At 46.6% G+C, this 27,520-nt stretch overlaps 1 protein-coding gene across 2 annotated transcripts in view; it reads left to right on the top strand.

Annotated features, from left to right (window-relative positions):
* The first annotated feature begins 3,033 nt into the window (after window positions 1-3,033).
* The window catches only part of TNN (tenascin N), a 73,169-nt gene continuing 48,682 nt past the window's right edge, over window positions 3,034-27,520 (top strand). Inside the window, exons 1-7 of one of the 2 annotated variants that reach the window (XM_070384893.1) lie at window positions 3,034-3,121; window positions 10,541-10,633; window positions 14,704-15,144; window positions 16,595-16,969; window positions 18,281-18,544; window positions 22,908-23,093; window positions 24,383-24,472. In XM_070384893.1, the coding sequence (XP_070240994.1) occupies window positions 14,739-15,144; window positions 16,595-16,969; window positions 18,281-18,544; window positions 22,908-23,093; window positions 24,383-24,472 (1,321 nt within the window). In that variant the 5' untranslated portion in view covers window positions 3,034-3,121; window positions 10,541-10,633; window positions 14,704-14,738. The remainder of the gene's footprint in view (window positions 3,122-10,540; window positions 10,634-14,703; window positions 15,145-16,594; window positions 16,970-18,280; window positions 18,545-22,907; window positions 23,094-24,382; window positions 24,473-27,520) is intronic. The other variant, XM_070384892.1, reaches the window with a different exon arrangement.

Genomic DNA, 27,520 nt, shown 5'->3' with positions numbered 1-27,520 from the left:
CCATGGTCTACACGGTCCATAGAATTCTCCAAGCCAGAATACTGGAGTGGGTAGCCTTTCCCTTCTCCAGGAGATCTTCCCAACCCAGGGATCAAACATTGTAGGCGGATTCTTTACCAGCTGAACCACAAGGAAAGTCCCAATAAAGATTTAAAAATATTAAAAAAAAAAAAAAAAGAATTTAAAATCTACCATGGAGTCCCAACCTGAAGGCCATGCAGTGCTGCTCAAGGAACGGAAAGCTTTGGAAACTGATTTACTTGTCTGTAAGTTATGGCCCATCCCTGGCTGTGATGATTTCTTCCTAGGGTTTTCTATCTCTCTCTCTTTATGTTCTTAGTGGGATGTCAATAAATCACTTTTCTATCAATAAATTAACAGAGAAATGTAGAATCCCGTGGAATGCTCTCAGTTCTAAGAAGCAAAATCCTGACTCAAGAAAGTGCTGAAGTAGAAAACTTGTGTGCTAAGTTGCATCTGGCTCTTTGCAACCCCACGGACTATAGCCCCCCAGGCTTCTCTGTCCATGGGATTTTCCAGGCAAGAATACTGGAGTGGGTTGCCGTTTCCTTCTCCAGAGGATCTTCCTGACTCAGGGACTGAACCAGTGTCTCTTGCATCTCTTGCATTGGCAGGTGGGTTCTTTACCCACTGAACCACCTGGGAGCCTAAAGAAAAACTTGAGGGGCAATTAATTCAGCAGCTTAGCAATGTCATTAAAAAACCCAGATTCCTGCTATCTTTCTGCTTGGCCATCTCTGAAAGATTTTCTTTGTCTTTGGCTAAGACTCCCTACATTTGGTTGCAAGGTATCTGACACAGTCTCAGCCTTTATATAAAGATGGGACAATGTTTGTCTCCTCTCTGAGTCATTTATTTTTTTTTTTAGTTAGGACCTTTCCCTGAAGCCTCATCAGTAGCCTCTCCTTACAACTCACTGATCCCTAAAGCATTGCATGTTCTTGTCTGAACCAGTCAGTAGTAAGGACTGTGGAATTACCCTGGTTAGTTTAGATAAATCAGAACCCGCTTCCTCGAGCATGGAATGGGCCTATACACCCCTGAAGCCCAAAATCAGGAGAAGGCAAGTGGCTATTTAAGTAAAATTGGGGTTCTCATGGGCAAGAGGAAGGGCAAGGGGGTTGGGGAGGCAGACAAAACAGTGCCTTCCACCATTCATTAGGCCTGGATAGGTTTGGGGAATTTGCTTTGTCCTTGGGCATCTCAAGGAATAAATCTGTCATGCTGGAAAATTTAAAGTAATGCATTATGTACTTGGCAATACCATAGGTAGTGAGGGGAAAAGAAGAAAACTAAGTCCTTATTCTCCAGGAGCTCTTATTGAAATTAATGAGCCTCTGCATAAACACATAGAGAAGTCAACCAGCACTATGGATCTCAAAATGAGGGCTACTGAGAAGAAATCCTATAACATGAATGGCAATGGAAGTCACCTTTCTTAGAGAGTTAAATAAAATCAGCTCCAACCTCCATCTGACAATCTGTGGGAAACCCCGCCCCTGCTCCCATGACTGATTCTGTCCATCCTGTCATGGACAGGGTGAAAGTGCTTATGGCTTGTGGTTAGGGTCTTAGGTCTGGTTCTGGATTCTTGCTTTCTCTGAACTCCATTGCTCTATGTCTCACATCTTGTGACAGTTTCCTTCTCTTTGTGCAGCGTGGATCCCATGTGGGACCTGACTCCTCTCCTTTGATTGTTTTTCCCTCCCTCTTCAGGCTAGTCAAAAATACACACACACACACACACACACACACACGCATATTGTTTTTCAGGTTCTTTTCCATTACAAGGTTATTACAAGATTTTGAATACAGTTCCTGTGCTATGTAGTAGGTCCTTGTTGTTTATCTATTTTATAAATAGTTGCCTGTATCTGTTAATCACAAATTCCTAATTTATCCCTTCCTCCCTCCCCTGAAGCCAACAGTTATTGAACCACCATTGTATCCCTGGGATTAGTCAAAATTCTTTACATGTATCAACTCATTTACTCTTCACCATAATCACATTATTCTTGTTTAGAGATAAATAAGCAGAGGCAGGAAGAGGTTAAGTCAAAGTTCATCTGCCAGTAGCAGACACAAGCTTCAGATACACTCAGTCTGGCTCTGGGCACACCTTCACACTTCTGAGAGCAGCTCCCTGATCCCACATCTCTTCTGTCCTCTTCCTTCTCCTGCTCTCTCTCCAACAACATTTGATGACTATGGAGCTGAACTAAAACATGTGGGCTCGTTCCATTATGTTGTAGATATGTGCTCCAGAATCCACCTCAAGCAGGGCAGGAGAGGGGTGGAGGGTAGGGCTGTGACCTATTGGAACAGCTGGTTCATAGAAAGGGTAAAGGCCTGGCCATCCGATGGCAAAAGGGTAAGGGTAGATGAAAGGGCACCACTGTGCCTTCCTGGTGATGGGGGTCTTCAGTGCTGGTGAGCGGGAGGCCTCTGGGAAGGGCTGGGGGTCAGAATGGGCTGTGAAGTGGACCCTCTGGGTCTGCTATTGCTCTCAGGTGTCCTCAGAAACCCACCACTCCCAGCTGTGAGTCGATGGAGGGAGAGGGGGAGGGAGTCACAGAGGTTCTGTCCCTGAGGTCTCCACTTGTTTCTTTCTATGCTTGAGGTCTTCTCCTATTTTAAAAATGGTAGGCAATAAATCCCAGAGTGCCTGAAACAGCAAAAAAAGAGAGACTCGCTGAATGCACTTTCAAACCCTGAGACCCCGCTCTTGGCCAGGAGACATGCAAACTCTTTTAATAACCTTATTCTGGACCTACTTAAATGGAAACAGCCTCCAGTATTTTTAGCTGCTGTGTAACTGAAGTAAAAACAAAGAGGGGAAATTTTGTATATATTTTTTCCTTTCCTGGTTAGAATAAGAAAGACTTGTTCATTATCTCTTAACTGAGTTTTTGCTGGGAAGAGAAGGGAACACCCAAGAGTCCCTCTTGGCTCCTCCCCTGGCCTGGATGGGATTTAAACCCAGAGAGGACAGCTGAGGGAATTAGAGAGCGAGGGATAGACAAGCACCAAGGTCTGCAGCCCCAGAGGCCCGGCTTCCAGGTAGCAGAAGTATTGGAAGTGGTACCCCACAGCATCCAAGGTAAGAGCACCAGTCTCTGAAGATCCTACCTGTAGGGGGAGGATGGTGGCCAGGTGCGAATGAATTCATGGGCTTCACTTCCCAATCCTGAATATCCAGGCAGAGTAATTGGTCTCCTGTCAACTCCATGAGGTGATATTTATTTCCAATTAGGAAATACTATTTCCTAATAATATTTCCCAGGACCTGAGTAACATGTTCCTAACCAATGGTATACTTGATTCCCCAACTGAGCTAAGCACAATCTTCTTACCTGGCCAGATACAGTCTGTATTGTAGGGAAATTTCCACATGGAATAATAGATTTTTATATTAATGTTTCTTTTAAGTCTAGCAGGTTCTCATCTCTATTTTTTTGTTGGCTTTACAATGTCAAAGACTTCTCTGTTTTTGTAATTTATCTGCTATATTTCACTTTTAAAAATTCTAAAATGGAGCTTTCATTTTAGTTGTGATCAGGAAACTATTATAACTTTTTTCTTTTCTGGATTTTGTATATTCCAATAAAGATGATGTTTGTGAATGAACCTGAAGAGCTTTGAAGTTTATTCAAATATTTAATTTGATCAGTTTTGATTCTTATTGTAAGAGGACAATGTCTTTTCTCAAAATCTTAATGCTATTACCCATAATGCCACAAAGGAAACATTTTGAAACTGTTCAAGGAATAATGTTGTGGGTTAGTTTTGGGAGATGTTTTCATTTACGTATCTATTTATCTATTTTTATGTTTGGGAGAGAGCTAGGAGAAGGAGAGAGAAAGAATGAGTGAGAACAAACATTTAAAAGCACAAAACTGAGTTGCCTATATAAGCATTAAGAAAAGAACAAGTCCTAACATAAAAATGAGAAACTGCCCAAATCTGGACATAGGTTAACCACAGTGCCCAAAGTCCACTGGTTCTTGGAGAAGCTGAAGTATTACTAAGGTATCGGGTGACACCTGCTCAGCCAAGACTATAGATTGGTGGCTGGCTGAGCACAGAGACTACATGGAAAAAACTCAGTGTTTTTTGGCATTTGGACATTTGTTGGAGACTCAGAATCAAGGCGAGAGTGTTGGGAGAAGGAACTTAGGAAGGAATAAAGAGTACTAGCATCAGTATTATTTTCCCAGGGAGGAGGGAAAAAACCACCTGACATTCTTTCATGCAATTCTGAATCCTGCTATGTCCCCAAGTTTGTGGGCTGTAGTTGACTCCTGGAAGAGAGAAAATAGGACAGCATGACTTGAAATCATCTTGTGGCTTCTGGTTTCCATCCCAGTCCTCGTCTGTGGTTTGAAATGAAGGGTAGACTGAGGTCTGTTCCCAAGAAGATGCCAGAGGAAATCGTGCCCAGACCCAGTGGAAACTCTTGTCCACCCAGTGCTCATTCCAGAGCCTTGGCTCCTATAAGGTCTGGATACAGACATGAGATCATGGTTGAAGTTCTGTAGCAGTATCTGGAGTCACCAGAATGCGAGCCGATGAAGCTGAGATCTCAGATCTGAGATTTCAGGGGCTTTTCTGGGTTTCAGCACAGTAGACTCACTGTTAATGACAACCAGCCACCATCTGAATATGTGCTGTTGGTCTCAAAGAGAGATCCAGTGAGTGTGGGTGGAGCAGTGCAAATCCTTGGAAATTAACAAGGAAAGGCCTCTCCTCTTCGATAGAAGGCTGGAGCTTTCAAGTTATTTCAATATGTGGAAAACCACATGCTAAACTAAAGAAAGGAATTGCAACTTTTTCATGACGTGTCTCTCTTCCTTATCATTCAGCTGCAAGTATAGTTTCTCATCAGACGCCCTCAGGGCCATAGGGAATAAGGTTAATTTTGTATAAGGTAATATTTAGTCATTCTGGAGCCTGGGTGTTTGGTTTGATGTGGTTCGAGGTCTCTGAATTTTTGCCCTTGTGCCCATTTTGTCTTCTCCTCATGCATGAGCCTGTGCGTTCCCTTGAAAGCAAAATGAAGGTCTTTTTGTGTGTGTGTGACCTTCCTGGGGGATAAACAAATATCTTTGTTGGAGCTTCTAAACATTCTTAGTATAGAGGCTGGCACATAATAAGTGCTTAGAAAATGGTAGCCACTTTCTCATCACCCATGTGAGTCTTTGCAGGGTGGATTAAGATTCAGTTGATAGAGACTTCCCTGGTGGTCCAGAGTTTAAGAATCTGCCTTGTAACGCGTAAGACCTAGCTTCAATCCCTGGTTAGGGAACTAAGATTCCACATGCCTTGGGGCAACTAAGTCTGTGTGCCACAACTCCTGAGCCTATGCACCGCAGTGAAAGATTTATGATGTAATGAATATCTTGAGTGCCCTAAGACCTGATGCAATCAAGTAAAAAAAAAAAATGTTAAAGAGAGATTCAGTTGATAGAACAAAACAATCACACGAGCAATCTAAGAAAAAGTGATTGAGTGCTGAGGCTGGGTCAGGAATGCCATCCTTTATCTTTTCCAGCCTATGGCACATAGGCAGACTTGATAGAGTTCTTTGTGAGAAGGGGTATTGCATGGCAGTGTGAGGTCTTCACAAGGATTTCTTGGCCACTCACTGGGTGTATTCCACTGAACTAGCAGAGTGGTTGAGTTGAGGGAACTGAGGTCTGAAATGTGACCGTATTAAGCCTTATCACATAAAATCAATTTTTCATCCTCACTCACAACTTGCTGACTCATGTCCTATGGAGAATGGCTGTGCAGAGTTCAACGTCACAAAGACTAGAAATGAAAGTGCTCATATACACTTGGTTTGTCTAAAGAGTGACCCAGATGGAAACAGTATGACCTTGGGCATCATTTGTTGTTGTTTAGTTGCTAAGTCATGTCTGACTCTTTTGCAACCCCATGGATCTCAGTCCACCAGGCTCCTCTGTCCATGGCATTTCCCAGGCAAGAATACTGAAGTGTCTTGTCATTTTCTTCTCTAGGGGATCTTCCTGACCCAGGAAGTGAACCCACGTCTCCTGCTTTGGCAGGAGAATTCTTTACGACTGAGCCACCAGGGAAGGCCTTGTGTATCATAGGTGTTTGCAACCTGCAGGAGAAAAAGATACAAAGGTGAAACTCCTTACATAAGGTTTCCAGGCCAGGGTGAGTTGAGCCACGGCAAGTACTCAGTTGCATGAGAACTTGTTCTCCTAGACTGAATGTTTGACTTAAAAGACCCTCGAGTCACTCAGGGTCTTTAGAGTTAAAAGACCCTGAGTTAACAGATCACTGGTGAATATGCCAGAGGGAGTTTGGGAGAGGAGTAAATTTTCCAGGGAACTTTTGTGACATCGCGACATCCCTAGCTACCCACCTCCTTCACTTTCCTTCCTAGCTCAGTGATGTTCACCCTTTCATTTGGGGACAGAATATCTTTTGAAGTGATTCCACCCTGAAATCCAAGATAATACAGCTTTTCTAAAACCCAAAGCAGTGCTCTTATTTGCTGTGGTTAACTGTAAGGGCAAGATGAGGTAATAAGGGAACCAGAGAAAGCCCTAAATTTAAATAGATCTGTAATGGTAGCTAAGAAATTGGCCACTACTCTCTTTGATCTAAGTAGTATATTTTATTCCTGCCCTTCTTTGGAGAAAATGAAGTGACATAAAGACCACCAGCCCTAGGATTGGAGAGGACTATCTGGGATTACAGTCCATCCTTCTCCTCTGGCCAAAGACTTGGTTGATAATTACCCCTACAGACAGACGTCTTGGTGTGCTTTGTGTCTCCTAGGAAGAGAGCTTTCCAGCCTCTCAAGATAACTGACCAGAATTTAACCTCTTTATGGGACAAACAATAATTTCTCTTTCCAGGGGTTTATCTTTGGTACTGCTCAGAAAAAGTTTGTGTTTAACTGAGCACTCGGTATGCCCTGGGCTTCCTTTATTTTGGAGAATCCCTCTCTGAAACATTTCAGGAAGGCGGACATTTGGTCTCTTTTTCACATGTAGTAATCTTATTGGATTTTTTCCATTTGATGCAATAATTATAGCAGAGAAATGAAGAACAAGGATATGGGGAGTGGACAGACCTGGTCTTGATCCCAGCTTGGGATATATTCCTTAGCTCAGATGGTAAAGAATCCACCTACAATGCAGGAGACCTGGGTTCAATTTCTGGGTTGGGAAGATCCCCTGGAGAAGGAAATGGCAACCCACTCCAGGCTTCTTGCCTGGGAAATCCCATGGACAGAGGAGCCTGGTGGACTTCAGTCCACGGTGTCGCTAAAGAGTCAGACACGACTGAGCGACTAATACACTTGCTTCTTATTAGCTGTGTGACCTTAGGCAACTTACTTAACCTCTCTGAGCACCTGTAACAAAGAATGACATCAATTGACTACCAGGATTTTGAGGATTAAATGAGAATCCTGTCTCATTATTAAGCATGTGACACAGTACCCATCATCTAATAAACACACAAGCAAAAACACACCAGCAGAAACCCAGTGGCTATTCTTATTTACACAAAATATTACTTTGGCCAGGACTGTGGTTTAAGGCTGTGAATATGGAGAAATTCAACAGTCACGGCCACTGTCATCCCTGAGCTTACAGGGATGTCTCAGGTAGGAATTCACATATAGATCGGGGAGCTCTCAGTGTTTAGTTGGAAATGAAAGCCACAGGGGTAGATGTGGCTGCCAAAAGAGAATGAAATAAAACATAAATGTAGAGCCCAGTGACATCAGTTCAGCCTCAGGGCTGAACTAGGGGGAACATCCATCCAGTTCATCGTCAGCAGGATACACCTCAAAGAACCTTTCTCAGAACAGCAATAGGAGGCAGCATTTGTCCTGAGTTTTAATGCACACGGCTCCTATTTCTCCCCATCACCCACCGCCCCTCCTGAAGTCAGAATTAAATAAAGGTTCAGTCAATGAGGGGCTTCCCAGCTGGCACTAGTGGTAACAAACCTCCTGCCAATGCAGGAGATGCAAGAGATTCGGGTTCGATCCTTGGGTTGGGACAGATTTCCCCTGGAGCCACTCCAGTATTCTTGCCTGGAGAATCCCCATGGACAGAGGAGCCTGGTGGGCGACAGTCCATAGATTTACAAAGACATGACTGAAGTGACTTAGCATGCACCGCATGCACGTCAGTCAATGAAACTAATCCTCGAGGACGCCTGGTTTCCTGCGTGCGTTTTCCCGGCGCTCCTACAGCCTTTGCCGATATATTCCTACAGCAGTTACTCTTCTCTCCACGGAAAACTGTTCCCCATAGGATAATCATCCCCATTCAGAATCTTGCCCTGCATTTTTCCGGGTGACGTGTACTGCCCTCGCTGTCTCCTCCCTGTCCTCACAGAGCTCTGTCTGTGGTCACCGTTCATAAAAGAGTGGGTGAAGTCATCCCCTTCTTCCCCTGAGCCCCCTGCCACGTGTCGGAGAGAGAGCCAGAAGGCATCTCCTCCCGCCCATTACCCTTGACAGAAGAGCTAGGTTGAGGACTCCGCCATTCTCATCATCTTTCGAGAAATACCCCTGCCTAGGAAAATCTGCTGAAACGGCAATGGCAACCCACTCCAGTACTCTTGCCTGGAAAATCCCATGGATGGAGGGGCCTGGTGGGCTGCAGTCCATGGGGCCACACAGAGTCAGACACAACTGAAGTGACTTAGCAGCAGCAGCAGCAGGAAAATCTGACCTCAACGTGTGGCATCCAAGAGGCTGTAATTAGCAAGGACATCTTGCTACAACTTGGAGGGATGGGTGACAGTGAACACTCCTACAAGGGCTTCTGGGATTTCCCCTATTCCAGGCTTCAAAGACAAACATGGAGAGACTGGGTGGGCTATGCCCAGTCCTGCTGAGGTTTATGACAAGAGTCCATGGATTTTTTTGCGTTTGTTCAGAACTTCTTCAGAAAACCATCTGTACTCCATTTATATTTTGGAGAATAGCAAGCCATGGGCTGGGGGTAGGGGGGTAGTTGGATAACAGCAGTGGGCAGAGAGGTCCGAAGCCTGCCTTTTTAGCTCTATTTTTGCCTGGGAAGCGGAGATTTGACAGTGGAAACTGGTGTGCAGCCTCTACCTAGAAAGTGCTTTTTCAGATCCATCTGTGTGGTAACTGGTGATGGCAGAGCGCCCAGAAGTTAATGGCTCAGTTAGTGGACACTGTGCTCCTGGGTTTCAGTCTACGATCTTGCAGTTTCCTTGCACAATCAGGGGGCACATTGCTTGTTGGCTCTGAGCCTCAGTTTCCATCCTAGGGAAGTAAGCAGAGAATGTGTGTGTGACTGATTTATCACTCAGCTGAACTTTGGAAGACAGTAACGATGAAATACGGTCATTTTTATCCTACACCTACCTTCCAAATCACTCTACTGGTGCTCCTCACCTTCTCCATCTTCTGACAAAGGTCTCCAGCAGATTCCAGAGCTCTGTTGGTCATTTTGGGGTTTGGAAGAGAACCCCTTTTGTGAAAGGCAGGTCCACTCCCATATCAGAGTCTCGGTCTCCCACCCAAGCTGCAGCTTTTCTTTTCACTCAGTTTAGGGTGATGTTGGAATCCAAAGATGAGTGAGCGGGTGGGAGCGAGGGGGTCACATTTGGCCTGGTAAGTTGCTTTCCTTCTTCCATCTCCCCCACTCCAACTAGCACATTGCTCACTGAGGCAGGGTCGGGGGTCAGAAGAGAAGGGAAAAGGCATTTCGCTAAGCAAGGGCTGTTATAGTTCCCTCTGGTTATCAGACGCCTTGTTAAGGCAGCTGCTCCCAGAGCTGGTTCCACCTGCCCCCTCTTTTCTTCAGACCATCCCCATTCTACCCTCTGAGCACCTCCTCTGGTAGTTCGCCCCCTGGAGTGAGCTGTGGCGGGTGCATCTCAACTCTGGCCCCAGATGCGTCATTTTTGTGGCATGAACTTCACCTGTGGAAGGACTTACATACCTTGTCTCCCCAAACTCTGGGGTGCAAGCCCTCCCACTGTGGCTTCCCTCTAATGTCTGCTATGCAGCCCGTTCCAAGAAAACTCCCATCTCTGAATTCCTCCAGGCAAGGGGCAGGTACTGTATTCATCTCTTATTCACCCCAAATTCCCCACCCCCAGAAACTCTCCAGTTGTACAGCGTTCTCTAAAATGTTTGGGGACTTATTAACCAACTGTCTAAATAAGCTGATGACAAGAAATGTCTTACTGACCATTCCATTACCTCTGCAAGCTGTTGGGTCCAGTTCCTGGAATGTAATAAGTGATCAGAAGAGGTGTGCTATTACTATTATCAATAATACATGCTTTGGATAATATTAATAGAAAGAGCCAAGATGGAGTGAGTGTGGCAAAGGGGTAACATGAAGAAGAGCTTTCCTTTGGGGCTGTTCTGGTTAGTTCACAATGGTGGCACAATCTTTGGGTACAACATATAGGACATTTGTTCAAAGGAGGGGATTGCATAGAAATGATATATACTGAACTCATCCGTTATTTGTATCAGAATGTCGCATCAATGAAGAACAAGCACAGGCTTGCAATCAGATACACCTAAATGAGAATCCTGTCTGTTTGCCTACTGGTTGAGCAGCTCCTGGTAAGTGAGCTTACTTTCAACACCTGGTTCTTCACTCAGGGTAAGGAGAATAACACCAATCTTACATGAGGATTAATGCATCTGGTCAATGCCTTGCACGTAGCAGCAACTTGACAAATAACATTTACTGTTGTAATGTTCTTATTTTTTAAATAACAATTCTGCCAGGGTCCTTCAGCATTTATTTCCTCCACTTTCTGATACGAAATAAATGGTGACTATTAAGAATTAAAGATTTTATACAGTATTAGAATTTGGCTTAATGACTAGGGAATTTCCTTTTTTTCTGCCCAGAAGTAGTCTGCCCAGGTCAATTCTTTTGATCGTGTTCCTCTGATTTCAACTATTGATGTGGAGGAGAGGCAGTATCAGATGAGGACACATGGGGGTTTCTAGGATTCTAGCAGCTTCCCTAGTGGCTCAGGGCTTCCCTGGTGGCTCAGACAGTAAAGAATCTGCCTGCAATGTGGGAGACCTGGGTTCGATCCCTGGATCAGGAAGATCCCCTGGAGAAGGAAATGGCAACCCACTCCAGTATTCTTGCCTGGAGAATCCCATGGACAGAGGAGCCTGGCAGGCTACAGTCCATGGGGTTATAAAGAGTTGGAGACAATTGAGTGACTAACACTTTCATTAGCAGTATTCTAGTTCTTTTTAAAAAATTTTTAATCGACAACAATATTACAGTAGTTTCAGGTGTACAGTGTAGTAATTTTATATTTCATCAGTTACACCTCATATGAAGTTATAAAATAGTGACTATATTTCCTCTGCTGTACATTATATCCTTGTAACATTTATTTTATACCTAGTAGTATGTACCTCTTAATCCACTTCACTTCATTTGCCTCTCTCCCACCTCATTCCTCTTTGATAACCACTAATTTTCTCTATCTGTGAGTCTGTTTCTCTTTTATTTATTCATTTATTTTTAAGATTCCACATATTAGTGAAGACATAGAGTATTTATTTTTCTCTGTTTGACATTTCACTAAGCATAATATCTTCCAGGTCCACGGTATTCTAGTTCTTAATTTGGATGGTGGTTCCACGACTGTTGCCTTTAAAACAGTTCATTGTGTGTGTGTTCAGTCGCTAACTCATGTCTGACTCTTTGCAACCACAAGGACTGTAGCCTGTCAGGCTCCTCTGTCCATAGTATTCTCCAGGCAAGAATACTGGAGTGGGTTGCCATTTCCTCCTCCAGGAGATCTTCCCAACCCAGGGATCAAACCTGTGTCTCCTGCATTGGCAGGTGGATTCTTTACCACTGAGCCACTGGGAAGCCCATAACAGTTCATTCAGTTCAGTTCAGTTCAGTTCAGTCACTCAGTCGTGTCTGACTCTTTGCGACCCCCTGAATCGCAGCACGCCAGGCCTCCCTGTCCATCACCAACTCCCGGAGTTCATTCAGACTCACATCCATTGAGTCAGTGATGCCATCCAGCCATCTCATCCTCTGTTGTCCCCTTCTCCAACTATTCAATTTATGTTGTATATTCTTTTCAATATCACCCTTCCCAATAAAAGAGATAAGAGAAAAAAGGAAGCCATACTGAGTAGCTGATTAAAAATAAAACCTCAAAATAATTACTGAGGCCTTACTATGTGCTTGGCAGGGCTTTCAGGTGTCTCATGGGGGTAAAGAATCCCCTTGCTACCGAGGAGATGTGGGTTCCGTCTCTAGGTCTAGAAGATCCCCTGGAGGAGGGAATGACAACCCACTCCAGTATTCTTGCCTGGGAAACCCTATGGACAGGGGAGCCTGGTGGACTATAGTCCATAGTGATAGCTTATGGTGAATGATGTCGGATTCATGATCTCTGAAGAAGATTTAGCTTCGGGACCAGGGACCGGGCTTGATCACGCAAGACCTTTTGTGTAGTAGAGTTTTATTAAAGTATAACAAGGGACAGAGAAAGCTTCTGACATAGACATCAGAAGGGGGATGGAGACTGCCCCACTTGCTAGTCTTAGCAAGTGAGCTATATACTTTTTAACTGGTTATTACAATAAATCAAAAGAATGTCTCAAGGTTGTAAAGGTCTTATTAGATCCACTCCCAAAATATACATTTTAAGATGACAGGATTAGCCAGAAGGTTCTCAAGAAGGAGACACATGTCCTCAAGCAGGATACATTGTCATATACAGAATTTAAGGAAAAACATATCCTTGAGCAAGATGAATTCTTTTGTTGTGGAATCATCAGTTCTGCGCTTAAAGAAAAAAAGTTTGTCCTTTTCTCCTCCTCGAGAACTCCAGACCCCTTTCTCCTCCTTGGGGACCCCCAGACTTCTTATCAGCCTACCTAGGAATCGGCTCTCTCAGTAGGGTCACGGAGAGTCAGACACAGCTGAAGTGCCCGAGCATGCACACATGTGCCTGGCATGGTGCTAAGTGCCTTCCACATACAATGCAGTCCAGCAGCCACTGTTATTCCCACTTGACAACTGAGGAGGCTAACACTCAGTTGGTGATGGACAGGGAAGTCTGGCGTGCTGCAGTCCATAGGGTCGCAAAGAGTCAGACGTGACTGAGCGACTGAACTGAACTGAACTTGCAGGGATAGACACCTAGGACCCACTCCATTTGTCCTTTCAGTACATAGGAGCTGCCTCGCCCACAGAGAGGCAGACCCTGAGTTTGCCTGGGACGTAGCCACCGGGAAAGGACTAGGCTTCCTGACTTCTCCCGTCTCTAGTACAAATGCTTGTGAGTCTTGAGTTGGTCACAGGAGTCCATTGTCAGGAGGCAGCTCTGCAGACTGGTTTCTGGATGACAGCTTGACTGAGAGATGTACTGGTTGGTGACTGAGCACCTGTGAGTCAATGTGAGGTACAAACCAGGTCCTTGGCATCTGCCCTGACTCGGCTTGTTAGTGATCAAGAATGTGCCATCCCAGATGGGGGCCAGGGGTCCCAGGAGAGATGGGTCCTCCTGCACACAGATGGTGCCAGAGGTCTACACCTTCTGTGGGCAGCAGAGGTGGAACCTAACAGCCAGCTCTGGTCCAGGTGGCCTGACTTACTAATCACCTGAGCACCAGAGGAGTTGGAGGCTGACTGAACCCCTCAGCATGGGGCTCTGTGCTCCTGTCTTGGGGGCGGTCCCTGAGAGGACTTGGCTCTGGGTCCTGGCCTTAAAAGGCTTAGGCTTGTGTGGATACAGGTTGCATCCAAGAGTAATTACAAGACAAGAATCACTGCTAAGAGATGCTCAGAGGGACACATACCCTGCTCTGAATGTTCTGCAGAAGGAGAGCTAATTTCCAGCTGAGGTGAGGGAGGGGGTGTGAGAGAAGACTTTGTGGAGAAGTTATTTTTGATTAGAAATTCTGCTCTTTTGCTCACTTGTGGGCAGAGGTGGTGAGTGGGACACTCGCCTGAGTGGCTGAGAACAGGTTCTGCCCTTTCTGGCCGTGGTACCCAGGTCAACACTATCCCATGAGCCTCTGCCTCCTCATCTTCATGAGGCAGCACGATGTCTCTATACCAGAATGGACTCTGGTGTCAGATTTCTCAGGTTCACATTCTGCCACTCTCAGCCATGTGTGCCTGTGGGCAAGTCATTTGAGGTAGCTGTGCCTCAGTTTTCCTATCTCTAAAATGGGGATAACCATATATTCCATGAAGGGTTGTTGTGATGATTGAATGAAATAATAAATGTAGAATGTTTAGAATAGTGCCTGGTACACAACTTGTGTTCCACATACAGCTACAATTGTTAGTGTTGTCAGGATAGATTAGGGTGAGCAAAGCTTGGCACAAAGTATGCCCTGACTTCAAGAAGTTGTTCTTGTTATTATTAAAGTGCAGGTGAAATACAGAATTAGAAATGAAGAGGAGGGCCTCCCAGGGAGTAGGAACAGTGTCAGCAAAGCAGGAGGCAGGAATGTGCAATGTATGAAGGAGGAACAAAAAAATAATCTAATTCGAGCCGTCAGGAGATAAAGGATGAACTTTTTTTGCTGGTTTCTCAGCTTCCCGTGGACCCTGAGAATCCATTAAAAAGGCCAATTTCCATCAGCAGATGTCCCTGGCTTTCTTTTGCATGTTCTTCTGGATGCAGGCTTCCAGGAGCATCAGTTCCCCGTCTCCCCAAGGATGGGTCTCCAGGGGAGGTTCTGCTTCCCCCTGGTGCTCCTGCTGGGCTCTGTGCTCTTGGTGACCTCGGCCCCAGCCACTCTCGAGTCTTCTGGATGCAGCGAGAAGGAGCAACAGGTTACCGTCAGCCACACCTACAAGATCGACGTGCCCAAGTCTACCTTGGTCCAGGTGGAGGCTGACCCCCAGCCCCTTCGTGGTGATGGAACCTCGCTCCTGGCCCCAGAGGAGACCGAGGAACAGAATATCGTCTTCAGGCACAACATCCGCTTGCAAACGCCACAGAAGGACTGTGAGCTGGCAGGCAGCGTGCGGGACCTCCTGGCCCGGGTGAAGAAGCTGGAGGAGGAGATGGCGGAGGTGAAGGAGCGGTGCAGCGCCCAGCGCTGCTGCCCGGGAGCCGCTGGTGAGCGCACCACCTGGTATCCATTCAACAAACTCTGAATGAGCACCTCAGGTGTTCTGCCAGGCTCGTGAGCACCCTGCCTCTCACTCTGGGTTTTCTCTAAGGGGGATGTTATCTGGTACTAGCTCTAGGGGTTATCTTCAAGCCTGAGCAGGGAGAGACCAGCAACTCTTAAAGTGAGTCTGGACTGTTGGGTCAGTGCTTTCAGAAGAGACTACTTCTGGGCGCCTGTTTACCCGTGGATCCAACCTCTATTTCCCTTTATAAGGGAAAGCCACAGGTTGACGAGGAAAGAAGACTGACGGCTTGGAGCTAGACAGGATTGGGTTCAAATCTCAGTCCTGCCATTCTTCACTGTGTGACTTTGGGCAAATTCCTCATTTCCTCAACTGTCCGTTGAGGAGAGTTCTATCAGCTAGTCTAGTTCTGAGAACTATAGATGATGTACAGAAGATTTCTTGGCCCATTATTCAGCAAACTGTTCGATAGTAATGAAGTACTACAATTTGACTTTACAAATAGTGAGCACTTCCATCACATTTTTTTTTCAACATAAACTGCTCATATTATTTTCCAAAGAATAATAATCAGTGATACTTTGGCATACATTTTAATGCTGGAAGAAATTGCTACCATTAAGAGCGCCTCCTATAGGCCAGACGCAGAACTAGACACGGAGGACGCTGCGGGCGAATAAAATGGCAATAAAAGAGCATAGAATTGTCCCTGAGCAATTTCAAACTTCTGACCAAACGTCAAAAGTTTTTACGAAGGAAAGAGGATGTTCTGGGAATCAGGAGCTGGGGCTGGTGAGCAGACCAGGAGGACTGGCCCACCCTCCAACTGCCTCTTGCTGTCTGGGATTAGAGAAGGGAGCCTGGTTAACCCTTCTCCCATCTGTTATCCCCATAATGAGACCGGGCTGTTTTATAGCTTCTGCAGGTCCACCTTTCTTTCAGGCTTCAACTTCAGCTCATTTCCTAAGGACTCAGACTTGCTAGGTTCAGCTTCTCCAATCAAGACAAACTCCCACCCAGCCTAACTCTCTCCTGCCCACCCCAGGAGCTCTGCCCCTTAGTATAACCTGGCCCACTGATACCTAGGTTGGAGCATTTAAGGCGCTTTCATAGAAAAGTACTAAATAATTAGCCTCTTTTATGGGTTGGTGGTGGGGGAACCAAGTGAAGTCACAGGAGTGCTTGGGATGGAAAGGGAAGGGCTAGGGTGGTACCTGTGACTTTTCAGGCATAAAGTATAGATTTCGCAGGTTCAAGTCTGGCCCATGGTGGAAAGGGCAGGCTCCTAGTCTTCCCTTACAGACCCTACCTTCCTCTACAGAAGGAGTCTTGCAGAATTCTGAAATCGTCTGCTCTCAGGGTCCCCAGGGATGGAAATTCCCCATTCACAAGCCCTCCAGGCCCCGCTGACTGTTTCCCTCTCTCTCGGGTAGGTCTAAGCCGCCACTGCAGTGGCCATGGGACCTTTTCCCTGGACACGTGCAGCTGCCACTGCGAGCATGGCTGGGAGGGCGCCGACTGCGAGCGGCTCGCCTGTCCCGGTGCGTGCAGTGGCCACGGGCGCTGCGTGGATGGCCGCTGCGTGTGCGAGCCGCCCTACGTGGGCGCCGACTGCGCCTACCCCGCCTGCCCTGAGAACTGCAGCGGGCACGGCGAATGCGTGCGTGGCGTCTGCCAGTGCCATGAGGATTTCATATCGGAGGACTGCAGCGAGCGGCGCTGCCCCGGCGACTGCAGCGGCCACGGCTTCTGTGACACGGGCGAGTGTTACTGCGAGGAGGGCTTCACCGGCCTCGACTGCGCCCAGGGTGAGTGGAGATGCGCCTGGGCCTGCCTCTCTTCTGACCCGGCCCCCATGGTCCAGGCACCCTTTAACCATAGTTTACATTTTGTCCTAAGTAGGGCACCCCACCTTTATTTAGTCTACTCCAGAATCCCATGGGGAGAAGGCAATGGCAACCCACTCCAGTACTCTTGCCTGGAAAATCCCATGGACGGAGGAGCCTGGTAGGCTGCAGTCCATGGGGTTGCTAAGAGTCAGACACGACTGAGCGACTTCACTTTGACTTTTCACTTTTATGCATTGGAGGAGGAAATGGCAACCCACTCCAGTGTTCTTGTCTGGAGAATCCCATGGACAGAGGAGCCTGGTGGGCTGCCGTCTCTGGGGTCGCACAGAGTCGGACACAACTGAAGCGACTTAGCAGCAGCAGCAGCAGGAGTCTTAGGTGATCTAGTATGTGTGTGTATGTGTAGGTGTTACTGAATGAAGTCTTGTAGACCCTGCTCCGGCCCTGGCCCTGCTGAGGATCTCTGCCTGGCTGGGGGAGGGTTGCAGTTCTAGCTGCCAATAACAAAACTTAAGCTGAGATCCCTACAGCACAAGCTTTATTCAGTGGTCAAAGAATGGAGAAGCAGGAACTAAGTGCACAGGTCAAATTCTGGCCCACCTAGCAAGAGATTTAATTTTGAAGAGTAAAAACAAAGGAAGGAGGAGTGAAGTTAATGATGGGGAGCTGTGTACATTAGTCTACCTGAGAAGGAACAGTGCTTTTTCAAAGGAGTGGGGTGCCACTCTCTTTTTATCATTTTTTTGACTCCTAATGTCCCAGTCAAGGCTGCTGGTAGGCATGTCCTTTAATATGCCACTATAGAAATTCAGGGTAGAGTGAGACTCAGGGTCTGTTGGAGGTCATATTCACCATCTTGGTCCCAGCTGGTTCTCTCTCCCTCTCTTTCTCTCTCTCTCTTTTTTTTGTACCTTTCTTTCTCATCTCTGGACTGTTTGAAGATTAATGTTAACTTCTGCTACAGGCATAGGTTGAATGGTTTTGAACTAAGACTTGGAGCATCACTGGCAACATAAGCGGTCCATATTAACTTCTAACTAGATAGTAACTTCTGGGGGTCCACCATGGTGCCTTACCCAGGCTGTGTATCCTCCACACCCACCTTCATAGTGTTAAGCAGTGGATTGGCCATAAAGTTCATTTGGGTTTGTCCAGGTACTATGATTTGGCCAACCCAATATAAAGTAGGTGCTCAAGGAATACGTTTTGGCTATGGATCCCCACCCCTGTTCCCTCACTGTCTCCACCCCGTTCCTGTTCTGTGTGCAGTGGTCGCCCCCCAGGGACTGCAGCTGCTCAAGAGCACGGAGGATTCCCTGCTGGTGAGCTGGGAGCCCTCCAGCCAGGTGGACCACTACCTCCTCAGCTACTACCCACTGGGGAAGGAGCTCTCTGTGAAGCAGATCAAAGTGCCCAAGGAGCAGCACCGCTACGAGATCCTTGGTTTGCTGCCTGGAACCAAGTACATTGTGACCCTGCGCAACGTGAAGAAAGACATTTCCAGCAGCCCACAGCATTTACTGGCCACCACAGGTGAGGAAGCAGCCAGGTTTCCCAGGAGAGGTCCTGCTCTATACATCTTCTTCCATTGTCCCCACAAGTACCCTTCTACTACTCAGGCCATTACTCTGGTTTGGAGTTTGTAAAACACAGCTGCTGCAATCCTAGGTTCTGAAGAAAAGTCTCCATTCTTATTCCGCTCGCACTGCTCCTCCAAGCCAGTGATGGAGCCTGCTGGATTGGGAATTACAGGCTCTTCTCCATTTCCTGAGATTGTTATTCATCAGTTGCTCAGTTGAGTCTGACTCTTAGCAACCCCATGGACTGCAGCACACCAGGCTTCCCTGTCCTTCACCATCTACCAGAGTTTGCTCAAGTTCATGTCCCTTGACTTGATGATGCCATCCAACCATCTCATCCTCTGCCATCGTCTTCTCCTCCTGCCCTCAATCTTTCCCAGCATCAGGGTCTTTTCCAGTGAGTCAGCTTTTCATATCAGGTGGCCAGAGTAATGGAGCTTCAGCTTCAGCATCAGCCCTTCCAACGAATATTCAGGATTGATTTCCTTTAGGATTGACTGGTCTGATCTCCTTGCTGTCCAAGGGACTCTCAAGAGTCTTCTCTGCTTACCCTGGCACCCATGTACAAGCAGCCATGGAGGACACCTGCATCCTCATGCCCTCACTGAGCCTCTGAACAAGGTCAAGTTCGTATGATTGGGGGTCTGCTGAGGCCACCTGTATCAGTTAGATTCATCTTAGCAGGAAAGAGAGGGAACAAATGGGGCAGCTTAGAAAGTTTAGTGAAGAGGTTATTTATAAAGGTATAGGTAGGGTTTGGATGATGAAATACTCCAGGACTAGCGTCAGTGGGGATCCACCCCAGTCTGAAGGGACAGGGGATGGAAGTTGGTACTGGAACCCAGAAAGAGCTTTAGGAGATGGCTGCCTGTTGAAGTGCCTTTGGTAGAGGAACACAGGTAGTCCACTGTGTCCTCATCAGGAGGCAGTGAAGGAGAACAGTTGCCCAAACTCTCTGTCTGCCCTCTGGTCTTCTGGTGACTCTCACTGGCTGCACATGACCAGAAATCAGAGGGCCAGGGAACCCAGCTAATACATTTCATAGAGGTCATAATCTGGGATACAGAACAGGAAGGCAGATGGATCTGAAGGGACAGAATCTCTAGGGCACCACTAAATGCTACCAAGATGTTTGTAAGGACAAGCATCACTGCTTATTCTTTAGAAATTATTCATTCCTATGAAAGTACCTGAGACAGCCTAGATCTTCAAGGGTTCAAATTCATTCCTTTTCTCAGCATACTTTATTGAACATTTACTTGAACATTGCCAGGCACTGTCCTGGGCTTCCCTTGTGGCTCAACTGGTAAAGAATCTGCCTGCAATGTGGGAGACCTGCGTTTGATCCCTGGTTTGGGAAGATCCCCTGGAGAAGGGAAAGGCTACCCACTCCAGTATTCTGGCCTGGAGAATTCCATGAAGTCTAGGGTCCATAGTCCATGGGGTTGCAAAGAGTTGGACACGACTGAATGACTTGAAAAAAACAAAAAGGCACTGTTCTAGGTGTGATAAATGAGCTGCCTCTATTTTTCCCTAAACTCTCAAGGGAAGTCCAGGGAGATCCAGGTGGATGGGCCTTTGGAATGCAGTGTCTTTGCAGAAATATCTGGCTGCCTGTCCATTTTGGTGGTAAGAATAGAAAAGGGTAGGGGTAGCTCAGTGTTTGAAAGAGCGTGAAGGACTTATCCTCTTTGGGAGGACAGTTTGTGATTGCCATCGTCAATGCCCTGTAGCCAAAGACCTCTCAGAACACCCCTGTAGTTGAACAAGTTGGGTTTATTGACTGTTGCCTCACAGAAGTGCACACAACGAGGGACCGTGGGTGTCTCAGGAAGACAGCGTTTGAGGGGTCTGGGGTAGGATTTGGGCTTGTATTCGGTGATCTGAGAGAAGGGTTAGGGAAGCAGGGATTTACTTTCGATTGCATATTGTCATGAACTGGGGATAATCCTGTGATTGGTATCTTCGTGAATCTTATCTAGAAAGAGGGCAGACTAGAGGGAGACTAAAGCTGTCATTGGTTTAAAAAAAGGGAGGGGGAATAGTCACTCATATTAGTCAGAAGGGAGGGTGTTTAGTCATTTTTGTGATTTGGACAATGTTCATGTTTGGCCTATGTGTGGACGTGATCTTGGAATGGTCTTGTTTCGTCTTACTTTGTCTGCTGCTGATGTCCTGTGAACTGGATTTTATTTATTTAGGCTGCTCCCAGTCTTGGTTGTGGCACTAAAGGATCTTCGTTGTGGCATGCATGTGGGATCTAGTTTCCTGACAAGGGATGGAACCTGGGCCCCTGCATTGGGAGCGCAGTTTTACCCACTGAACCACCAGGGAAGTCCCTGTGAAATTGTGTATGTTCAATGGGAGAGCACAGAGGCCCACCTGTGAGAGTCAAGCCAGCCCCCTGCTGTTGGGCTGCTTTTCTCTTTCTGTTTTTGTCTGACTGCCCCTGTCTTCAGCCAGGACAGTGCCCACAGTCTCTCAGTGAAGAGCAGAGACATCTGCTCTGACAGTTCTGAAAGTCTTAGCAACCCCTCCTGGTCTCTTGCCCTGGGGACTTGTAAACTCCTGCAAAGACGACTAATCCTGCAAAGTCGTCTAATCCAATTCAAGTGAAACCCTTTCTGGTTTGTTCCTCTGGGGAACCTCAGCCTGAGAGACACTTATCCCCATGCTCACCTTGCGCTCTTTCATGAAGTTCCTGCTTTTTCACTTGTGAGCCACGTGGTGCCCCTTCTGTAACCCTTGGGTCTTTTCATTATTCACCTCTTGATCTGTTGTTCCCTCAAAGAATTGCCATCTTTGAGGGAAGAACCTGGAGGCTGGCAGGTGAAAGGCAGAGCTTGAGAGGGAGTGCTTCAGGGAAAAGGCTCTTTATCCGTAACAGAGAGATTCAGAAACACTTAGAGCCACAGGCCTTGAGATTTTGCCCCTTGACCGATGCACAAATTCTCTGTTCTTTGTCCTTGACAAGGGGTTAGTCAGCCTCCTGGGAACACCTTCAGAACCAAGGCATAGGAGGTGAGGAGAGGGGTGAGGCTGAGAGTCTAGGGCTTGGCTTTCCTGTTCCAAACTTCAGGCCAGCTGACACTGGCCTGGGATGTGGCCATTGGAATTCAAAGCACTCCCAGAGACCCCAGACCCCTCTCCAACACCAGCACCCAAAAGTCCTTCCCACAGAGCCACACCAGCAATCCGTTCCTTGGTAACAGGCATCATATTTTCATTTTCTTTTGAGTGGATGGGTGAACATTTAGCCATTAATACTTCGTGTGGCAGTAGTATGGTTTAGTTCCTCAGTCGTGTCCAACTCTTGCAACCCCATGGACTGTAACCTGCTTAGCTCCTCTGTCCATGGAATTTCCCAGGCAAGAATACTGGAGTGGGTGTCCTATTTCCTTCTCCAGGGGATCTTCCCAACCCAGGGATTGAACTCCAGTCTCCTGCATTGCACTGGAGAAGGAAATGGCCATCCACTCTGTATTCTTGCCTGGAAAATCCCATGGACAGAGGAGCCTGATGGGCTATAGTCCATGGAGTTGCAAAGAGTCAGACACAACTTAACAACCGAACTCCTGCATTGCAGGCGGATTCTTTACTGACTGAGCCAGCAGGGCATGAAGAACTATGCACAGTTACTTTCTTCCTTCACGGGATCAATTGGTAGAGCTGCTGAGGATATCAGGTATCTGGGAGAGGTGCTAAAATTTGGTAGAAGGTGCAGGAAGAATCCTTCAAAGGACCAAGCTAAAATTCTGCTACTTTACAGTTTTGCCTAGGGGTAAATCTTACAGGAGAATTTGAGGAAGGGGAAGCAACTGTAATTTGGGAGACAAGGAAGGAGCTGGTTGTATTACCAGTGTTGCATTCCAAGAAATTTGAAATATATTTCCCAAACTCTACATGGCCTTGAGAGTCTTGTCATGGGGCTGCATCTCTGAAGAGCTAAAGAGTGAATGTTTGGTTCAGAGCAGTGTGACTGCCCCCAACGCCGAGAATGTTGACAGCTGGCCTCGGAGTTGAGGTTCGGGGCTTGGCCATGGCAATGTGGACGGGGAGGGTTGCTTGGCATCTGATGGGCTAGGATAGGGAAGAAGTTTTCCTGGAAGAAAGTCTGTCCTCCATAGACAGTGTGAAAACCAACAGTTATGTGCTGCTTTGGAAGTTCTAGAACACATTTTAAGGACATGTCCTGGGGCTGCAGCCTCCATTCAGAGTGTCAAGAATGGGAGCTGACCTGGTAGCCAACGGCCTGTTACAGACAGGGGGCCCTGGTCTTTACCGCTTTCTCTTGCCCTCCCTGACCCCTGCACTAGATCTTGCTGTGCCTGGCACTGCCTGGGTGACGGATGAGACTGAGAACTCCCTTGACGTGGAATGGGAGAACCCCCTGACCGAGGTGGACTACTACAAGTTGCAGTATGGCCCCCTGACAGGGCAGGAGGTGGCCGAGGTCACCGTGCCCAAGAGCGGTGACCCCAAGAGCCGATACGACATCACGGGTAAGAGCCAGCACTGGGGATGTGAGATGCTTGGTGTGGATGCTGAGGTGGGGACGGTGTGAGCAGTGGGGACCAGCAGCTGCAGCGCTGTGCACAGAGGATTCTGAGGCCTCGAGAATCACCTGAACCCTGACTCCAGGAGCTCACAGAGGTGAGCCCACTCTGAGGGGCCTGAAGACTCTGCTCCAGCATCCCAGGGCTGACTCCAGGATCTTGGAGCACCCGGGTCGCAGATTACACATCTGAAATGTTCTTCCAAGTCAGCTAACCCCTTGGAAGCCTCTGTGTCTCAGAGGGGATTTGTTGGCAGACAGGCTTTCTTTTTGGAAGAACGGAGTGTGTGTGTGTGTGTGTGTGTGTGTGTGTGTGGTGTGGGAGAGAGAGACATTGAGAAATTGGTTGAACTTGGTTTGTTCAGCATCATATGTGGAAGGAGTTGAGCTAGGCGGCCAGGAGTGGGGCATTCCTCATCCCAGGTGACTGAGCAAATACTGGAAGACTGGAAATCAGATGGCTGCAAACACAACGGGGCCACGCAGGGCTGGGTAATGTTTTGTGGCACCTGAGGCTTGCACAGTTTTCAGGACCCTCTTTAAGAAAAGTAACACATAAGCATGAATGCCCGCGCACATGGCCTTGGAAGGGGCTGGTGCAAGTGAGGGGCCCTGAGGTTTACCAGCTCCTTGGTATGTCCTCCTCTGGGGCTTTGTCCTGCCCTCCACCCTCTGATTTCTGTCTTGAGAGGTCATCTTGGGGTTCTCAATGTTTTGTGCCTCATACATGCTACCATTTGCCTGCATTTTGTCACCAAAGTCTGAATTTTTGTGCCACAAGGAACAAGCATTCAGGTGGCGGCTACAGAGAAACAACAAAAATTAAGAACAAAAAAGAAACAGAAAAGGCCAAGTAGAGTGAAGACAAAAAGAAAATAAAGAGGAAGAAGTTAAGTGAATTATTACAATAGGAAGGAAAGAAACTTTTAAGGGAAAATGATTGTCGGGAGCAGAAAAACATTTGGGCTATAAATACAGTTGGGAAATGTGTGCTCAATGGCCCAAGGAAGAAACCAGAGCCTCATCAGATTCATCTCATCCATCTGGCCCGTAAGCTCCTCAGTGATGCCTCGTGTTCCACTGGTCCTGCAGCTCTTTAGCTGCCTTAGGTAGATTGTAGTCTTGAGGGGAGACGCACAGCCTCACCCTTCGCCCTGCCGAATCCCCGGAAGAGCAGTGCCGGGGCTCCAGGGTCCAGAGCCCGTTCTCAACCCGGCACTGGCTGCTTGTTTCCAGGTCTGCAGCCGGGGACGGAATATAAGATCACAGTCATCCCCATGAGGGGAGACCTCGAGGGCAAGCCGATTCTTCTGAATGGCAGGACAGGTAAGAACCGCGTGGAGGCACTGTGAATGCATCCTGTGCTCTCATTCTGCTATATTCTTGGCTGACTCCTCTTTGGATAAAAACTCTATACTTCTGTGTATAGAGACAGCCAGTCTCTCTGTGTACTGACATTTCTGGCGGAGGGGCGCGGGGCAGGAGAGGGGAAGCAAACTTGTTCTATCTCACATTTTTCTTGCTGTTGAAAATCTCCACCTGGCTCTTGGAGTCAAGGGGATAGGCCGTTTCCAACACCTTTCTGCTTATTTTAATAGCTTCAATCACTGACTTCTTTCCAAGGCATTTATTATCTTGGACTTAGGCACACGGCTCCACAGTACCCAAGACAGGTGATTTATAACTTTTTGCTTGTCATTTCGGTGTTTTTTCATGACAAACACACTCAGGGAGTTTGCTTTAAAATGTCAAGAGATATTAAAGACTTTCGCAGGGGAGTAGCAATAGATTTAGCATCTGTGGATTAAGAAAATATATGATGACAAATGTTGCTCTGAATCAGTAATATTTGACAGTAAGTTTGTAATTTATTAATCAGAAAAGAATTTGAAATCATGGTAGTTTTATATGCAAGATGTCCTATGTAATTTTTAGTTTTTAGACAGTGCTTGAGCCCGTATTGAATTGTGAGCCTCGTGCAAACACTCTGTGCTCCTGCCAAGTCACGTTGGGAGGCTGTGAGCTTGATGCCGCTGGGTAAAGGCTAATCCTTGGAGCCGGCAAAGAAGGGATATTTGAATTGGAGACTTTCTTGAAAAGTTTTGTAGTTCTTTTCAATTCAGTCCTGGCAGTAGCTGGTTGGGGTGGTGAGAATAAGAGTGAGATGGTGCAAGAATTGAATTCACTGTTTCAGTTGCCTAACAGATTGCATAGCTGGGATGTGAAAGAATTATATAGTTGGGCAATCATAAAGAATAAAATATACATTAATTTTTAACCATACAGTGTATACTGTACAGCCTGCATGAACGGTGGACTAGTGAATCACCATCAGTGAGCTGGAAAATGGCAGGTCTTTCCTTGATTCTAGAGGATTTTTTTTTAGCTGTGAATTAATTGAGAGCTTACCATGCCCCAGGCATTATACTAACTATGCACTGCTCATGAATTATCTCATTTAGTTCTGATTATGATCCTGTGTGGTAGGTCTTATTATTATTTCTAAGTCACATATGAGACAGCTGAGGCTTAGAGAAATTAAGCTTAAGATTGCCCAGCTTGGAAGTGACAGGGCTGGGTCTGGAACCCCGGATGTCCACTTTGGTGAACGCAAAACTAAAAGGGCACCTACATTTATTTCCCTGTTCATTGTGAAATTGAAAGTTTCTGTCATTCAGTCGTGTCTTTTGTGACCCCATGGACTGTAGCCCACCAGGCTCCTCTGTCCGTGGAATTCTCCAGACATGAATACTGGAGTGGGCTGTCCTTCCCTTCTCCAAGGGATCTTCATGACCCAGAGATTGAACCTGGGTCTCCGGCACTGCAGGCAGATTCTCTATCGTCTGAGCCACCAGGGAATTTCTGGTTAATTTTCATACTCTTTACTCCCTGACTAAAAAAATTCTGTGACTTCTCATTGTCTTGGGTAAGATAGAGTCCTTTTATCTTGGCTTTTGTGGGCCCATCCAGCCTGGGCCACTGTCGTGCCCAGAATTTCCCACCAGGAAGCCTTCCTGCAACTGGACTCTTCTTGGGGTTCCCTAACACAGAAGACTTCTCTCTACCTCGTGGGTTTGTTCATGTTGTTACCCCTGCCTGGAAAATTCTCTACTGTTATCTCTAGCTGTCAATTAAGTCAGTTCAACGAGCATTAATTGCCAAGTATCATTGGGTCCTAGAGACATGGTTCCTTTAGATATATAGACGACGAGCCCTGGTCCCTGACCTTCAAGGGCTCACAGCAGTAACATCACACATCCCTCCAGGGTCAGCCCCTACACTGGCCGCTCCACTGAGGCCTTCTAGGACCATGTTAAATGGCAACCATTTTTGCCCTTGGATTTCTAGAGCATTTAATTACAAATGGCCTTGAATTGCCAATTAAACTTTCAAGTGTATTATCCTAGCTAGAACATGAGTGTTCAAGAAATATTTTTATTGCTTATTATATTCTAAAAGCAGAATGGGATATTTTATTGGATTGCAAATAAATTTGTATTATGTGCCTTATTAACATGACCAAAAAAGACACAATAATTTCTAAGGTCAGGAAACACTCTCACACCTGGCTAGACTGTTAGTTAATTTAAGAGGGAGGGGAAGAATCTCTCTTTTCTCCAGATGTTTTGCATTCCGTGCGATGGAAAAACACACTGGAATATAAGAATGGCATATGCATGTACAGGGTGGAGCTGGCACAGTTCAAATATTTTTCATTTAATGAATCACTCAGCGGAACTCAGACCATGGAAGAGAAAGTGTTGACTGAAAAATCTTACCCTGTTAACATGCTCAAAGTGCACTGAAAAGCACTTCTAAAAACCTCAGGACCAGGTTAGCTTCTGGAGAAGCACACATCAGCCAGGCCAGTGTCTCCAGGGAGAAGTGTTCCCAAACTTCCCCATCAGACCCTCACAACTGCATCACATCAGATGACCAGAGAGGCAGGCCCCTCAGACCAGGAGAGGTGACGCTCCATCTGTAACATAGAAAGTTGGACTGCATGAGTTTCAAATTCCTTCTCTTACTTTTTTATGTTTATAATTTTGTAATAACGTCTGTAATTCATGCCTTTCCATAGTGAGTCTGAAACAAAGGACCCCTTGCTTTTTCATAATCTCACGTGTTCCCAGGCACATTAGAACATACGGTCTAGCGTATTCACTTGTTAACAATTTTCTCAGAACTTTTCCCCTGAGACTATGCTCTGAAATAAGTTTTGGCAACTCTTACTATCCTTTTCACTTGTCATTGCTTCCCAAACACAGTGCTTCATTTGAAATGGCCCAGCCCCTAAAACTTTCCTTCTCTAGCTCCTTTTTGTTTCAAGATGAGCTCCCGTATCATTCGGAACTCCTGTCTCTCACAGCCACC

The sequence above is a fragment of the Bos mutus genome, chromosome 16 (genome assembly GCF_027580195.1).
Source record: "Bos mutus isolate GX-2022 chromosome 16, NWIPB_WYAK_1.1, whole genome shotgun sequence".
In the NCBI taxonomy this organism is placed as follows: domain Eukaryota; kingdom Metazoa; phylum Chordata; class Mammalia; order Artiodactyla; family Bovidae; genus Bos; species Bos mutus.
This window is presented reverse-complemented; position numbering and strand designations above follow the sequence as displayed.